The sequence below is a fragment of the Mchenga conophoros genome, linkage group LG23 (genome assembly GCF_057382185.1).
Source record: "Mchenga conophoros isolate Kocher_MC1m ecotype Shallow Benthic linkage group LG23, M_conophoros_male_GT1.1, whole genome shotgun sequence".
Taxonomy (NCBI): Eukaryota; Metazoa; Chordata; class Actinopteri; order Cichliformes; family Cichlidae; genus Mchenga; species Mchenga conophoros.
Genome location: NC_140547.1, coordinates 15259432 through 15276139, shown reverse-complemented (window position 1 = coordinate 15276139; position 16708 = coordinate 15259432). Strand labels below are relative to the sequence as shown.

Below are 16708 nucleotides of genomic sequence, written 5' to 3'. Positions count from 1 at the left end.
CTGCACCAGAAGCCGAAACACTGTTCCTCTGAAGCTACATTATCAGAAGATTGGGTCTGATACGTTTGTTAGGGCCTAAATATTCAACTTAAATGTTATCAAATATTTAACCATTCAGATCGTGCCCTGCCCCTCCCCCTGGGAAAGGCTCCAGTCTACTTTGAATAGTATCGTACTGCTTTGCAAAGAACAGCTTGCTCTCATGGTGCAGGCACCATGTGTTCTAAAGAGAGTGAAGTGAAGAAAGTAAGAGACCGTCTGTTGCTTCTTTCTCTCTACATCATCATTTTATATGGAAATGTGCAAGCCTCACAGTTAGGGCTGCCACAAACGATTATTTTGATAGTCGACTAGTCACCGATTATTTATGCGATTAGTCGACTAATCAGATCATCATCATCATCCAAAATAAACAAAAAGTCCTTCAAAAATAAAATGCAGCAACCATCACTGGACGTAAAACTACAGCTTATTGCACCAGCAGCATCTGCTCTTATATAACTATCATTAGCTTACAGCTTTAAGCTTTTAAGGTGCTAACTAAAAATAAAGACAAGATGATAGTTTATTCAATTTTAATGAAATTTGCAGATTGTTTCGGTAAAGTTTAATAAACTCCTTGCTATCTAAAATATAACAGGACACCGGAGTATATTCTCCAGCATCTCACACTTCTGATAATCAGCTGTCTGCTTGACGTTTATTCAGCTGTGTAAAAACTATAACTTTAATCTCAGCCAAACCGATTTACTCAGGAACAAATAAAATACAAAAAAAAAAAAAAAAAAAAAGCCAAACAACAACATTTTTAATTTATCTAAGTGACTCATATATATTTAACCTGAGTCGCGAAAGACGGCGGTGGGTTTGAAAACAATTTGCCGGGAGTCCGGTGTTCTCACGGCGCTAGTGACCTAGCCCCCGGCTAGCTATCGAGCTAGTGGGTAACAGACGTCTCCGAAAACGTCGGAGCGCTTTTGAAAATATGTGGTGTCCTGATAAACTGAGCCGATATTTGAGGTTTACACAGCTACATTCTCGCCTGAAAATATGTTAAACGCTTATTTTGTGACCCAGAAAGAATAATAAGAGTAATATTAAAACTAACTAGCTACCGCCATTGTTGGAAACTAAGCTGGGCCGCGCTATGAATTCTGGGACACAGCTGCTTCTTCTTCTTCGGGGTTTAACGGCAGCTGGCATCCTTGTACATGCTGTGCTGCCATCTTCTGTTTCAGTCCGTTATTACACTCTTAAATCCTGCTATTATTCCTGCGTCTTTTGCGATCTTACAAAGCTTCAAACGACACGTCGACTATTAAATCAGTCGTCGACGATTTTGATAGTCGACGTAATCGTGACTAGTCGACAAATCGTGGCAGCCCTACTCACAGTGCAAGCTTTAATTCGTGTACTTGATTTTGACTCAGCTCACTGGGTAAAGCTTCGATTGAACCCACCAAACAACTCACAAAAATTATATTCAGATCATCTCGAAGGTTTCTTAGTTTGTTGTTGACCGTTTTGTTGTTTCAGGGTGTGGAATATATTTCCGGGGTGAAGGTTCCCTGCATGTAGACTCCGAATGGAAATTTTCCCTCAGGTTGACTCGCATATTGTACCCATATTTGTGCACACTGTACTGCTAGGTAAACAGTAAACAGCTCACATGGCTGAAGCAATGTCCATTAAACATTAAAATGAAGACTATGGCCTCTTTGGGAGTGTTTTTTTCCTGTGCTGGTTCCTCATTTAGATTCGATCAGATAAACGGTTCTTGCAACAAGATCCAGAATTTGATAAGGACTCTCAAAGCCACAACAGAGCATGTCTGGCTGTGGATGGGTTTATTTAAATATTGGATCAGTGAGAGAAGACTATAGTGTGCAGTCCCCGAGGTTCTCATTGTTCACGTCACATAAAAGTACTGTTAGAGGATGACGCAACTATTCTCTAAAGCCAGCTTTGTGAATTCTTTCCCTGCTGTAGATCTCTCCCATGGATAGTACACTCTGTGTCAGCATAGAAACCAAGTGTGCCACTCAGACTGTGTCACAGCAAAGCTCTGTTGAACGCAGCGGTCGTTGACTCATCGGTAACGCCTACCACAGCTCCTGCCCCATAATGCCAAGTGGCATTTGATTAGGCAAGATCAAAAATAATCAGAGACATGTTCTTCATAATGTCCTTTATAAAGCTCAAACCACATCCATATCTATCGAATAAAATTTTTTGTATCACAGAGCTCAAGTTCGTCTAACCTTTGACCCTTCCTTGACTTCACGACGCCCGTTTAGTGTCTTTATTTTGCCGCAAAATCCTAACGCAACCTTAATACACAAATCTTTTCATTTTGTCACTTAGGTGTTAATAAGATAGGTGCAATGGCAGGCAGGAGGACTTAGTTACAGATTCTGTGACGCGGCCTGTGGTTGTTTATCAGGTGCATGTGTGTTTGGGGAGCCCTTTGTACTCTTCAGAGCAGATAAAAGTCCGAAGCGTTGGTTCAGTGGTGTCACACAGTCGAGGAAATCCTGCACTGTTGCCTTCAATTTGTTAATGAGACTTGCCAGAATTCCTGAATTCTTAGAAAACTGAGACATGTAGAGTACATCATGAGTTTATCTTGGTAAGTTTGCAGTATTTCATTACTTATTTTCTTGAAAATTGTGGGCATGACGCACTTTTTTCCCCACTTGTCACTTTATCTGGAATGTGTTTTTGTCACTAAAATATTAGCTACAAGTTTGTTATATTCAGAAGGCTTTGGTTTTGTATTTGGCTGTTAGTGAGTTACTAGCAGAGCTGTAAGTATGTTTAGGCTCATGTTTAACACGTATTGTAATTTTTCTGAGTCACTGTTTTCGATCATTTGACTGAATTGCTTGAAAAACGGGTAGTTCCTGTGAAACTTTAGCGCTCTCTTTAGCTCGGTGTCAAAGCTGAATACAAGTAAAGAGAGGCCCTCTTGCAGGCTGTTCTGTCGGGGCCGTCCGTTTCACTCCCTCCCACACAACCCAAATTTGGCTGTAACCCTAGCCATTCGGATAGCGCACTCGGTGACATCACAGGCTCCACTGGAGAGGCCCCGTCCTTTTTCCGAGATCAGGTGTCTGAACCTTTGTTTGTGTGACATAAGCTCTTCGGTGCCACGCAGGTTGGGAGTCACCGCGTTTTTCCCCCACATTCTAATCTTTGATCAGGTCACTTTGTGAGTGAAAGACTGATAAGACTGATGAAGTGTGTGATAAATGTGACATACGGGCTTTTTGTGCTACTTGACATGCTGAGCACATATGAAAGAAATGAATGATATTAACAAAATGAGTCAGAAAATATTTTACTGACCTTTACAGCTTATTTTCAACCACTTACAGTTGCAGCCATTAGATTTTAAATAAATGTCATCTCTCTCTCTCACTCAACAGAAGTGTTTTAAACCCTTTTTTTGGTCAGCTTTCAGTCTGATTCAGTATTAACCTGTGAGATTTGGCTCATATATAAATATAAATGTTAGGTCACAGCATTTACCTGATTCTCTTATGTGGCCACAAGCTGTGGGTAGGGACTAGAAGAGTTAGACTGAGGATAGAAGTGGCAGAAGTAGCTTCTTCCAAAGAGTGTCCATTCTTAGAAAGAGGTTGAGGGGCTCAAAGTAGAGCCACTGCTTGTCCACATCAAAAAGATCCCGCTGCATAGGATTTCCCCCTAGCTCGAGTGTTTGGGACACGTCCAGCCAGAAGAAGACAGGCTTTCAATACCTTGGTGCATCCCTAGAAAGAAGAAAGTCTATGCATCTCTACTCACTCCACTGGCCTTTGACCCAGATCTGAATAAAGGGCAGACGGTTATTATGTGTCAAAACAGTAGCTGTTTAGATACACTAGTGTAAATAATAGTCCTCAAAAGAATGCATAAACTAGCTAAGTAAATATTTCCATTTGCTATAGTTTTACAGTCCTTTCTCTTTCTTCTTTTTTTAGTTTTGTTTTTAGCTTTCATATAATATCTCATGCACCTGTCATGTTGAAAGTTCTATATATATCCACACAGCTTTCATTCAAACTGTGTTTTGCATTTGCAAAGTGTTTTGCAAAATGATCTCACTATGGTCTGGGTTTCCCTGAAGATGTGAAATTGTACTTTGCCTGGTAAATGGGATGTCTGATGGACAGACATTGACAAAGTCACGGTATAATGTAGTTGCGTCTCTGCACAGTTTCTTAAATGTTCACAGTATATATCGCCTCTCACCTTCTCTAAAGGCTACTGGAGACAGACAGCAAGTCGCTGCGCTCCATGAATGGCTCCAGGCGAAACAGTGGCTCATCCCTGGTGTCCAGTTCCTCCGCCTCATCCAACCTCTCCCACCTGGAGGAGGACTCATGGATCTTGTGGGGGCGAATTGTCAATGAATGGGAGGATGTGCGCAAGAAGAAAGAGAAGCAGCTTAAGGTGAGACTCGTGCACATGACTACCTGTGAGGTGACGGTTGATCATGTGCAGACCTGCTTAAGAGCTTATTCAGCCTGGGCTGTTTTACTAGCTTACAAATAGACATTTGACGCCTCGAAGACGAGGTAAAGAGCCTTCTCTCAGCTGCTCCTTTACTCACACGGGGTCAGCAAAACAGATAGCTGTGCATATTTGATTTAGCAGAATTTGATGCCATTCCTCGCAAAACACCAAATGGGATTTGCGTCTCCTCCTAGTCTCAAACCTGTATAAACCTCTTCACACTTACACTTAAAAACAGTAAAACTCCATGACAGTTATTCTAGGTTGCAAAAAAGGGTCCAATGATGCTGCTGTTTCTGCATTAAGATTGTTTAACTTAACATATTTCAAATCATGGCTTATTTGTTTTATTGTTATTATAATTGTGTTTATAATTTTTTGCTGCCATTTGAATTTCCCTGGCTCAAATGTTACAAAGGCCCAGTTCACGTGACTGTTTACTTGGTCCAGTGATAATTTAAAGGCTATCTCTGTCCTCAGTGACCCTGTGGGGTTGCCCTTGAACTTGTTATTTCAGACGTAGATATTTGACGCTAATTTTAGCTTGCTTGTTTCTACAGTTACTCTGTTAAGCCCCGTAATAATCCTGTGCCCAGACAGTGGCAGTGGCAGTCTGATTTAAACTGCACAAAGACTGTGGACATACACAGTGATTGTTGTTTGTTGTGTAAAACCGTGCCAGGTGTGTGTTGGACCACCTGATTGTAGCCACAAGTCTGGGATAGTGGTGATTCAGCAGAAAGCCTGGTGTGTCCGGATGTTAAACGACTCAGTGCAGCTGCAACAGTTTGAAAGTTACTGGGGATCTACAGTTGGTGCTTTTTATCTTTATGCACTGAGTGTTGTTAATGGAAGTTTTGTTGAATTCTACTCAAACTGAAGCCTTCTTTGGGTCATTTAGGAAAACTGACAACCAGTAGCTGTGCCAGAACAGCTAGGTGCTCAGCATTTATGGTCAGACGTTTGTTATAACCATAGAGACTTCAAGCCCATTTCTTTTTGTTACTTAGATGACTGACACAGAGAAATATTTTACTGTAAAGTTTCTGTTAATTAAAATAATCATGCAAAAGACTAATGTCTTCTGTAGGGACGGAGTTTCTGTTGTTCTTGTTGCTGGATGTTTAAATGGGGAAGTGCTGGGAAGGAGCTGTGAACATACACAGTGTTATTATGTAATTTAACAGAAGTAGTCATCATCGCATGGGTGCAACTAGCCTAGGATATTAATGACAGTTGCTGAGGCCTCCGCAAAATTGCTGTTTTCTTCCGCTCTGCTTACAAGAAACACAGTTTCTGTTGCACGAAGGAAGAAACGTAAATTTTTTCTGCACTTGTCAGCAAAATCCCTGATTTGTTCGTCTTTCTAATACTTTATATTTCATATGTAATCTTCTAAGACCCTCTGCTCTTGAATAGTTCTTGTGACTCATAAGGCAGCTTTCGTTCAACAGTCAAGGTTTGAGACTGTGGTGCATTGTTTCAGTCTAGAACAAAGCTTGGTTTGTCTTATCTAACCTCTAAGAGGGGAGAGGGGTCCCCTGCTGAAAGCATGTGTGGGTGGACCTCTGCTCCAGATGCACCCTGGACTGACCAGATGCACGCAGACACCGCACACAGACAGACATACACAACCACACACTCACTCACGTGGCCGCATAGCAGGAAAAATGACTGTTCCCTGTCAGCACAGGAAATTGCTTAATCAAATTGTATCAGCAGTAGTATATGGAAATAAATCACTCTACAGAATGTATCACTGACAAGATTATGTTTGGCAGTGGAAACTGTATTATTAAAAAAGATGCACAGTGTGCTGAAGTGGAAAAAGAAATATTAGGCTTTGAGGCATACCCATGGTTTAATCCTGTTTAAGATGCAGGTCTCTGTTTTTCTCCACGGAAGGGTTTGGTGTTTTTCTTTCTGTTGTTCACATTCAGAGCTGAAAAAAGAATCCCAAATGTGCGTTTAGGTTCCCATGGATTCATTTTACATTGTCATGGTTTCCCCTACCATTAAACTCATGAAGCTAGTCCACTGCCTCTCTGGGGAGATGTTTTTATGATAAACTGTTCAGTGTGGGGAAAAAAAACAACCTTTTGCGATCCATTTGTGGTTCGACACGTCCACTGAAGGGGAAACCAGTACTGATAAGGATTCCTCCAAGTTGAGTGGAAATAAGTCATCATTTTTCTGCACTGCTAATACAGTGCAGCAGTATAAAGGTGTTTCAAATGAATGAATAGAGTTGCGGAGCTCTTAGTATTTTTTTCACTTATACTCTGGCAGATGTAATATGAAAAGCTTTTTTTCACATTACAAAAAGTGAAGAAGTGCAGACTTTTTAGAAAAAAAAGTTATTTATTAACATCAGCTACATGCTCTAGCTGCATGACTACACTGTTTAAGAGACATCCACAGTGATTTACACTACCACGTGTATGCCTGTGTACGCGAATGCTGGATTTCCACTAATGAATTAGAAACTCATTGGCCTGATGAGCCTGAGTTGACTCTCTGACAGACCTGTGCACTAAAGATTTTAATTATTTTAACCTGCAACGGATACATTTGCGTTATTAGACTGCGGTTCCCATGAAAAGATTTTTGACACACACAAAAAACATAATTTAAATGTATACTTTATTGATCCTCGTGGGGAAATTCCTCTCTGCATTTAAAACATTCACTCAGTGAAGCAGTGGGCAGCCACTGGGCGCTCGGGGAGCAGTGTGTAGGGACGGTACCTTGCTCAGGGGTGTCTCAGGGTAGCTGTTCAGGTGAATTGTGTGACTGGATATTAAATCTGACACTATCATAAAACCTGAACAAAGAACAAAACTGTTTCATTTTAAAAAGTTGTTGCCTACACCCTGCAGAAAACTTTAAGAACATCAAGAAAATATCTGCTCTTTTTTTTCTCTACAGGATCTTGTTAGGAAAGGGATTCCTCATCATTTTCGAGCTATAGTGTGGCAGCTGTTGGGTAATGCCCAGAATATGCCCATCAAGGATCAGTACTCAGAATTATTAAAGATGACGTCACCCTGCGAAAAGCTCATACGCAGAGACATCGCTCGCACTTATCCCGAACACGAGTTCTTCAAGGAGAAAGACAGCTTGGGTCAGGAAGTGCTCTTCAATGTCATGAAGGTGTGTCTTCTGCGGTGTCTAAGAAACCTGTTTGCATGCAGATAAAGAGATAAGTCTTGTGTTCCAGTAACAAGAACTGGTATTTGGTTTTAAGGTGGTTTAATAAAGAAAAAGAGAGAAATCTGATCTTCAGTGAGACTCCTGTAACGATAATCTCTATTACCTTAGGCATATTCTCTGGTGGACCGTGAGGTCGGCTATTGTCAGGGAAGTGCGTTCATTGTGGGTCTGCTGCTCATGCAGGTAATGATTGTATTCTCCACACATACTCTCACACACTGTAACACAAACTTCCAGCTAGTAATTTGATCACTATCATAATATTTTTCTAGATGCCCGAAGAGGAAGCATTCTGCGTGTTTGTGAAGTTGATGCAGGACTACAGATTACGAGAACTCTTCAAACCCAGCATGGCTGAGCTGGGACTCTGCATGTATCAGTTTGAGTACATGATCCAGGTAGACACCTCATAGCTTGGGGAGTAACAACGCTTTGCCAACATGTAAGCTTCAACAATAGTGAGTCTGATTGTTATTTTTTTCACAGGAGCAACTCCCAGAGCTTCATATACATTTCCAAGCTCAGAGCTTTCATACCTCCATGTATGCCTCTTCTTGGTTCCTCACCATCTTCCTCACCTCCTTCCCTTTGCCCGTTGCTACGAGGATCTTTGACATCTTCATGTGTGAGGTCAGTTAAAGCAAACTGTGGCTGAACGATAAGCTCTGTAAACTTGTATGAATCTTTCTGTCATTCTCTTTACTGAGCTTGAAATTTACACCTGTGTTCACATTCTTACAACACTGGCTTCTTCTGTCTTCTTTTTTCTTTAAACTTCTGTTTGCTTGTAGTTTTTGCGATCTAAAAGAGGAACTAAAACTGCTGGTTTCTGCCAGTGTATGAACTGAGGGGGTGCACCAAGGCCCAGGATTGATTTTGAACTGTGACTCATGCAAGGCTACTCTAGTAAAGCCTGTGAATAAAAACGTTGAGCTGGAAATGAGTGCAATAGGTCCACTTGGAAATGAGCCATCATTATATCAGTGTCTAATCTGAAAAGGGTTTGGGGGTTATATCTTAAGCTGCTGTTATTGTAAGTCACTGTGAACTAATAGCCCCACCTCAGAAAAACAGAGTCTGTGCTTAAAATTTTAAGAGTATTTGTTTAGAGATGATTTCAGGCCAGTACACTTATTCTACAGCTTTAAGAACAGTTAGGTAAAATCAGCTATCAAATAAAAGTTATCCATTAGTGCCACCTGTTGGACAAAATTAAGCACTACAGTTACAGTCACCTTTAGCAGTGTGGCCTTTTTCTTTTTCTCTAAATCACAATCACTCGGGCTGTTTCTTCTCAGTCCACTGTCCAATAAATTTGACAGCACACTGAGTATTATTTCATGCTCATTACTGGTGGGGTTTTTTCAGGGCCTGGAGATTGTTTTCCGCGTGGGGCTCGCCATCTTGCAGATGAACCAGGCGGAACTCATTCAGCTCGACATGGAGGGAATGTTACAGGTGAATCACCAGCAGCACTTCCAGGGGAGAAGCCTCCATCACCCTCTGTTTATGTGCAACCTCTCATCTCGTCCCAGTTTGTGGGCATGCTGATGTTTAGTGCGGTCCTTTGAGGTCAGAGAAGCTTGTGACTAAAACATGCATTCTGGTGTGACACTTGCCCCCGCTTTCTTTATGTGCTTCAGCACTTTCAGAAGGTCATCCCACACCAGTTGGACAGTGGACCAGATAAGGTCATCCAGGTTGCTTATCAAGTTAAATACAACGCCAAGAAGATGAAAAAGTAAGCGCAGCAGGCATTTCATAACTTCCTTTTTCAGAGATTTTTTTTTTTGCTGTGATTGTTTTTTCATTGTTCCTCTTTTACAGCTGAACCCCCTTTTTGTTTTTTTGTTTTTAAACTGTTGCATAACTTTAGACAAGATTTTTCAGTCAGCACTGGAGCAAATTGACTGCTAATATTTGAATGCTGCAAATTCAAAACTTGGTTGATACCCGTTCCAAGTGGAGGAAGCAACACATTTAAACGTTCTGTGTACCTGTTCAGTATAGGGGCCAGGGAAATTCCAGAGTTTCCATTTGTAATGGTGTCTCTTTAAAGAAACGTATATCTTTTTTAGAAGCAATAAAATATAGAAGACAAAAGGAAAGGTGATTGTATCCCAAATTGATACATGGAAATCAATTCAGCCGACTTCATTCTAATCATTCTGTGCTTGATTTGTTTTAACAGATGCTCTGTGCTTTTTTTTTTAGGTTAGAAAAAGAGTACACTACAATCAAAACAAAAGAGATGGAGGAACAGGTGGAGATAAAGGTGTGTGGACATACTTTAAAGTCCCAGAGCATCCCATGTAAACAATTTGTAGTATTTTTTTTTCTCATGTCTTTTTGCAATTCTGTCTTTTTCAGAGGTTGCGGACAGAGAACAGGCTTCTGAAGCAGAGGATAGACACACTAGAGAAAGTGAGTGAATCAGTGTTTGTCACAGTCAGACACTGCGCTCTCCTCATCAACTTTACATTAACCCATTCTGCTGTTTATGTCCATATATCATGTGTATTTCCTAATGACGGAGTCTTGTCTTTCACTAACTGAGCTGTGTTAGTTGAAAGTTGCTGGTACGCCATCATGGACTGGCATGGTGAATGTTCTGATTGTAGATAAAGTCAGAAACATTGATGGATTTGGGCTTTAGGTCATGTGGAGAATTTAAAAACCCAGCTGACCCCACTAACAGAAGCAGAGAAGCCTGTTTGAAATGTGAACGGAGCTGCTTGATACTTGACGTCCATACAAAGCACTGCATGTCAGGGTGCACTGTTTGTGTCATTGTGCACAACACTGAGTCTCTCTGAATGGGCACTTCTACTGCCTGGTAAAGGCACCATGCATGAGGTCTGTTGAGGATATTAAGGGTGTCTGCTACGCTGTGTTTGCCTGCAGGGCGGAAACGAGTCCGTTAGTTTAAACCAAACTCGAGGCTGCTGCTCCTCGTCACGTAACTCTCAGGATCTTTTAACTCTCCACTAACTGAAACCGCTAAAAGCTTGGATAAACCACAGAGCCCCAGCGCCTCTGTTAAGTAAAACACCGCTCTTTAACACTGTCGTCATGCTGCTATTATAGCAAACTTCACTCTCGGGCTGCCCTGTGCTTTTTCCTGTCTGAAACCTCTTTGTTATCTGCACCGCCCAATTCTTCACTCTGTCACCAGCTTATTTTTGCACCTTTTTCACCACACCTGCTTTGCAATGTTCCTTTTATACCTCATTGCGTAAACCAAATATTTTTGGAGGGAAAATGAACATTGCACGTCTTCTTTTAAAGAATCAGTTGTTCTTTTGTGTGCTTTAAACTGTCCTCTGGATTCTCTCTCTCTCTGCTGTCTCTTGTTGATATTTCTGTTTTGTAGGAAAGCGCTTCCTTGGCAGATAGATTGATCCAGGTATACTCCTCATTTTCTTTTTACCCTTAGAACTTATGCTGGACTTTCCTTCTTCCATCTTTTTGTCTCTCTTTAGCAATGCATGCTTATGATTAGTAAAGGGCAGTGACAGTGCTAATCCAGATTATGACAGCTGATTACATCATTAAATAACTGCATGGAAAACCACATGGTGGCATGTTAGACAAAGTAAGAGAATCACAAAAGATGCTAAATACATCTAAGGAATTAAAACTAAATCACCCGCTGCTTAGAGTTAAAAACAAGCATGTCCTTAGAAAATCCAATCCTTCATCTTCTCTGATTTGCCCACCCATTCCGTCCTTTCGTTTCACTTCCTGTCGTGCTCACTCCACCCCTCATCGGTTGGTTATGTCCAAAGGGACAAGTGACTCGAGCTCAAGAGGCAGAGGAAAACTACCTGGTCAAACGGGAGCTGGCTACAGTCAAACAGCAGAGCGAGGAGGCCGGTGCTCAGCTGGAGCAGGCCAAGAAAACCATCAAGCAGCTCCAGCAGCAGCAGCAGCCACAAGGGGTAAGAAGAGCCACAGACAGTCTGAGGCAGGCAGGTTGCACTGGCTCATCTGGCTGACCTGAGTGTGACTGGAGCTGTGACACTGAGACTGGGGTATTGCCCAGGTCTGTGTGTGATGTGCAGTACGTACAACCTCAGGATGACTATTTTATTATTATTATTAGGTGTGCTACAAATTACTTTTGGGCCTGTAAACATTGCAAACAACTGATTTTGGATACATGGTGGGGCATCTGCAATGGCAGAGCAGGACTTTTCTCACTTTAGGTAATGGTCTGTTTTGGCATGCATGGATTCATTTTGAGACACAGATTTCTACAAAGTTCAATTTATGTTCTTCTGCATTCTCAGAAATGCTTTCATGAATTTGTAAGCAGGTTGTATCTCAGGCTGGTAGATTTCACACATGGCCCACTGTTCATTGAATCCTCACCTTGCACAACACATCTCCTTAATTATTAATGGTTGGATTCCACATGATAATGTGCAGGCTTTACTGTGTTTTACATAATTTGCTATCTTGCTACACAAAGATTGTTCATGAATTATTTATGTGGAAGTGAAAGGAAAAATGGTTGATGTCAGCTGAAATGAATGTAAAGAGGAATTGAGAGTACTTGGATCAGTGTAAGTATTGTGGACATTACTGGAGATTGAATTTAGTTTGAGGTGAGTGCACACAGCTATGTTTGCTGTCCTTCCTGCTTTTTTTCTGCGTGCTCATTTGTTCTGTTTTTTCTTTTCTTTTCTTTCTTTTTTTTTCCTTGTAGAAAGGACCCCCACGCTTCTCTGAGGAGTCCGTCCTGCAGCTGGAGAGAGAGCTCGTGCAGGCCCGACTAAAGGAAGCAGAGTCCCAGTGTGCACTCAAGGAAATGCAAGACAAGATTCTCGATATGGAAAAAGTGAGTTGTGTCATTTTAATGCATCTGCAGTGGGACTGTACTGCCTAAACCTCAGCCGGCAAAGAGTATTACTGTGATCTAGGCCTACCCTGTCATTTCTTTTTTTAAAGGTTTAAGAAAAATTTGATTTTTCCACCTTTTTCAGAGGAACACGTCGCTACCAGATGACACCAATGTGGCGCGGCTGCAAGAAGAGCTGATCGGGGTGAAGTTGAGAGAAGCGGAGGCGCTGACTGGACTGAAAGAGCTGAGACAGCAGGTTAGAGATCTGGAGGACCACTGGCAGGTGAGCACCAAGATTTCAGCACGCAGGACAACTTGAAATAGCTGATCAAAACCCCAACAAATCATAATGCAAATGTTGTACACACACACACCAAACTACGCTGTTTAAAATCAGAGTGGATTTTGGTTTTCAAAAAGTATTTAAATATTCTAAATTTAGATTGCTTTTAGTCATGCCATTGTGAGAAACGCTCATATGCAGTGCTTCTGTTTTTTCTCCCTCTGCACACTTAAACGCAACTGCATAATTAAGGCTGTGAAGTTTTAACGGCACAGTAAACTTGTGTTCAAACAGTGATTCATGAGTTTGACTACAGTAATTATTTAAGATAGAATGGGTTTAATTCAGAACATTTGATTTGGCTTAATTGCCGTTTAATTAATCCATTCAGGCTGATTGAAAACATGAAGCATGTGAAAACTTGAACAGATAGGTTGGTTAACTCAGCTGTAGTACTTAGTTTAAAGAAAGATGAAGATGCAAGTTTAAGCTAGTTAAAGGAGCTGTTTAAAACCTTGAACAATGGCTTATCATTTAGAGTAAAAATAATATTTTTGTTTTCTTCTCACATTTATTAAAAACATTTTGAAAAAATTCTTGCTCTAATTAGACACATCTGTGTGTTTATTTGAAGAGGGTACATTTTCCCTTTTGATGTGTATTTCCATTTAAAGTCGTATTAAGAGGATTTGCAGGTACCCTGTAATTCCTGCTAGTTACAGAGCACAGATCTGGTATGACACACAAATGGTAAAAGTCAAGTGTTTATTTGGTAAGTGATGGTAAACAGGACTGACTGTCCCCGCCCTCTCCAGCGTCACTTGGCACGCACCGCTAGCCGCTGGAAGGACAGTTCTAAGAAGAACACCATGAGCGAGCTGCAGGACGAGTTGATGAGCGTCAGGCTACGTGAGGCCGAGGCTCAGGCAGAGCTTCGAGAGATGCGGCAAAGGATGTTGGAGCTGGAGACACAGGTCAGAGGTTGAATCGGTCTAACAGCACTAATATAATTTATGATTTGATTTGTTATCTGGATTATAACCTGATCTAGATCTTTAAAAGCATTATTCAAATTCCTCATCACATGTTCACAAATATATGTGATTCAGATATCCTTCTCAGTCCAGAGATACAATTCATACTGTATGCAGTCTTTAGGAAGAGACTTTTGTTTTCAGAGTTTTTATGTACTTGCAGTGCAGTTAATTACAGACAATTAAAGGTACATTGTAATATGAAAACATCAGTAAGAAAATTCCCTCCCTGAATTTCACACAGCAGCCTTCAGGGGGCAGCATTTATCTTTGTATGCAACACAGAAACTGGAACAGTGAAGTAGTGCTGAAAGTCGCATTAGGTTTCAGTTTCTTTATCCTGAACCTATCAGTCAATAACGTGAAATAATCCGCTTTTGCTTTTTGTTTTTTAAATGTGCTTATTCAGAATCAGATTCACAACAACCAGCTGCGTCGAGCGGAGCAGGAGAGTCGCTCTCTGCAGGAGCGCGTGCAGAAACTGACAACACAAAACAAAGATCTGAACGTGCAACTGCAAGAAATCAAGAGGAGACAAGCTGAGATTGAATGCAAGGTACAAACTGCTGCTGCACTCCACACTTTGCACCTTTGGGGCAAACCGTTGCAGCGCTATTGTGGTTTAAATCTGTGAAGTTAAAAAAAAAAAAGAATTGATTTCTTAGAGGTTGTCGCCTGAGAGTTCTCTGGTTTGTTTTCTGCAGAGCAAGGAAGAAGTAATGGCAGTGAGGCTGAGGGAAGCTGACAACATTGCTGCTATGGCTGAACTCCAGCAACAGATCTCTGAGCTCGAGATTCAGGTAAGGTTTTGACTCACACTTCACCCACTGCACCAAGCTTTGGATTTCCTCAACTCCCTCACAAACCACATTACATGTAAGCTTCCTTCAGCCATAAAAGGAAATGTCCCATACAAGGATGTGGTGACAAACCCAAGTTATATTTTTTGGGCCCTATGAAGACATCATCCAAAGTTATAACCATAATAGTGACTGTTTGACCTGGCAGATTTGTGGTTTTCAGTCTGAGCTTCTTTACTGTTTTAAGATATGGAGAAGGGAAAGAAAATGTCTGAATTTCCATTAATCAATCAGCATTTCAAAGCTTTGATGATATGAATCTCATGTATTGTTTCCTTATGTTGCCTAGGAGACACCAGTGTCAATCAAATCTGGTAAAGCCGCAACCTCTTCCGGTTCCAATGAAGCGCATTTTAACTTTTTAAACTGTTATTACATAACCCAAATACATATGCAGATCTGTTGGAAATTCTGAAAAAATGCACTTTAATTGATTTTAGTTGATGTGGAAAACTTGGGGGGGAAAGGCTTTTTTGCACAAATCAGAAATATTAAAGCATGTCCCCTTCATCTATATTTATTCCCAGCGTAAATGGGAATTACAAGTCTTAACAAGCAGGAGAGAAGGAAGTAGTAGCATTTATCCCACCAATGAATTCAACATACTCCACAAGCTTAACCAAAAACAAATACAGGCCTGTTCTCCCAGTGACAACACTCAACAATACTAAAGAGAGAAAGTGATCTAAAAAGACTTGATATTGTTGAAGGTGTTTATGGGTTCAACACTTCTCACACCATGCCACTTTCATACAAGTAAAGATACTCGATGAATAGTGAGTGTTGCAACAAGCAGATAATCTTGTTGTGTGTAAACTGGCTATAGGGCATGGGTGTGAAAATGGAATTTAAATATCTGTGAAGATGGTTTCCGTTATGATTTTAAACACTTGGCTTGTACAAGCACCCTTCTAGAAAAAACACGCAATGCAGCCCTGAGCATTTTGACATTAACCAGTCCTTAACTTGCTAGATCCTTATTACAGAGTCCAGTGCTTTCACCGCTAGTGAGTTTGTGTCATGTGTGTCTTATGGTCTCCAAGCCAAAGTGTTTCCATATGAGGAAAGAAAACTTAGGAAAATATCCCCACCTGATTCGAATAAGGTTTGAATAAGGTTAAAGTCTTCTGTCATTTTTGGGACAGATTTTGGGGGATTTTTCAATCCACTTATTTGGAAGCTGGCTGTGGGAGCCACCAGTATAATATCTATTTTCCTGTTTTCTCTGTGTGGCTGCACTGAACCCACACACAGAGATAAGTCACAAACACCTTCATAGAACACTTCTGACGTCTTCAGTTATAGAAACTGGGGGATGTCCAGTGATGCCTTGCACTGAAACACTTGAAGCAACTCTGCGGATGCTCAACTTTGTGCTTTTTTTTTTTATTCCTGTTGCGTGCACCTGGAATTGCTCAGGAGTTTCTCCAGTATAGCAGGACATACAGCCCTACAAGAAGAAGGCCCTTCTGTCACATCTGCTTTGCATAACCACCCACTGCAGTTTTCCAGATCTTTTTGAAATTTCCCATGCTTTTGAACGTAACACCAGACTTTTTCACACGCACCACAATCGATATCCCTCTCTTTAAATATCAGTGAGCTGGTGACATTATCAAGCCGCTTCTTCAAAATTTGTCAGCTGAAAGTTTTAAATGTTTTCAGTAGGACTGGGCGATATGACCCAAAATTCATATCTCGATATTTTTTTAGCTGGATGGCGATATACGATATATATCTCGATATATATATATATATTTTAAAGACATAAGGCAAGAACAAAAAGAGTTCTTAGTCAAAGCTGTGTCCCAGATGTCACACAGGCACTTTTATTAACATACAGCGTAGATGTACATGAAGAAATTACTCAAAAATAAATTATCAGCATTTATTAAATAATAATGCTCCATAAATAAAAGAAAACAATGTTGTTTTTGTGCATAACAAAAAGCTC

At 40.8% G+C, this 16708-nt stretch overlaps 1 protein-coding gene across 5 annotated transcripts in view; it reads left to right on the top strand.

The window, feature by feature from the left end:
• Positions 1–16708, top strand: part of evi5b (ecotropic viral integration site 5b) — a 43763-nt gene that overhangs the window by 10434 nt on the left and 16621 nt on the right. For 2 of the 5 annotated variants that reach the window (XM_085264277.1, XM_085264278.1), the window contains exons 3-18: positions 4266–4455; positions 7447–7671; positions 7840–7914; positions 8004–8129; positions 8218–8361; positions 9100–9189; positions 9375–9472; positions 9946–10006; positions 10102–10155; positions 11105–11137; positions 11520–11672; positions 12443–12574; positions 12720–12860; positions 13676–13834; positions 14304–14450; positions 14599–14694. In XM_085264277.1, the coding sequence (XP_085120403.1) occupies positions 4266–4455; positions 7447–7671; positions 7840–7914; positions 8004–8129; positions 8218–8361; positions 9100–9189; positions 9375–9472; positions 9946–10006; positions 10102–10155; positions 11105–11137; positions 11520–11672; positions 12443–12574; positions 12720–12860; positions 13676–13834; positions 14304–14450; positions 14599–14694 (1924 nt within the window). Of the gene's footprint in view, positions 1–2368; positions 2630–4265; positions 4456–7446; positions 7672–7839; positions 7915–8003; positions 8130–8217; positions 8362–9099; positions 9190–9374; positions 9473–9945; positions 10007–10101; positions 10156–11104; positions 11138–11519; positions 11673–12442; positions 12575–12719; positions 12861–13675; positions 13835–14303; positions 14451–14598; positions 14695–16708 lie in introns of those variants that run through there. The other 3 variants (XM_085264280.1, XM_085264279.1, XM_085264281.1) reach the window with 3 other exon arrangements.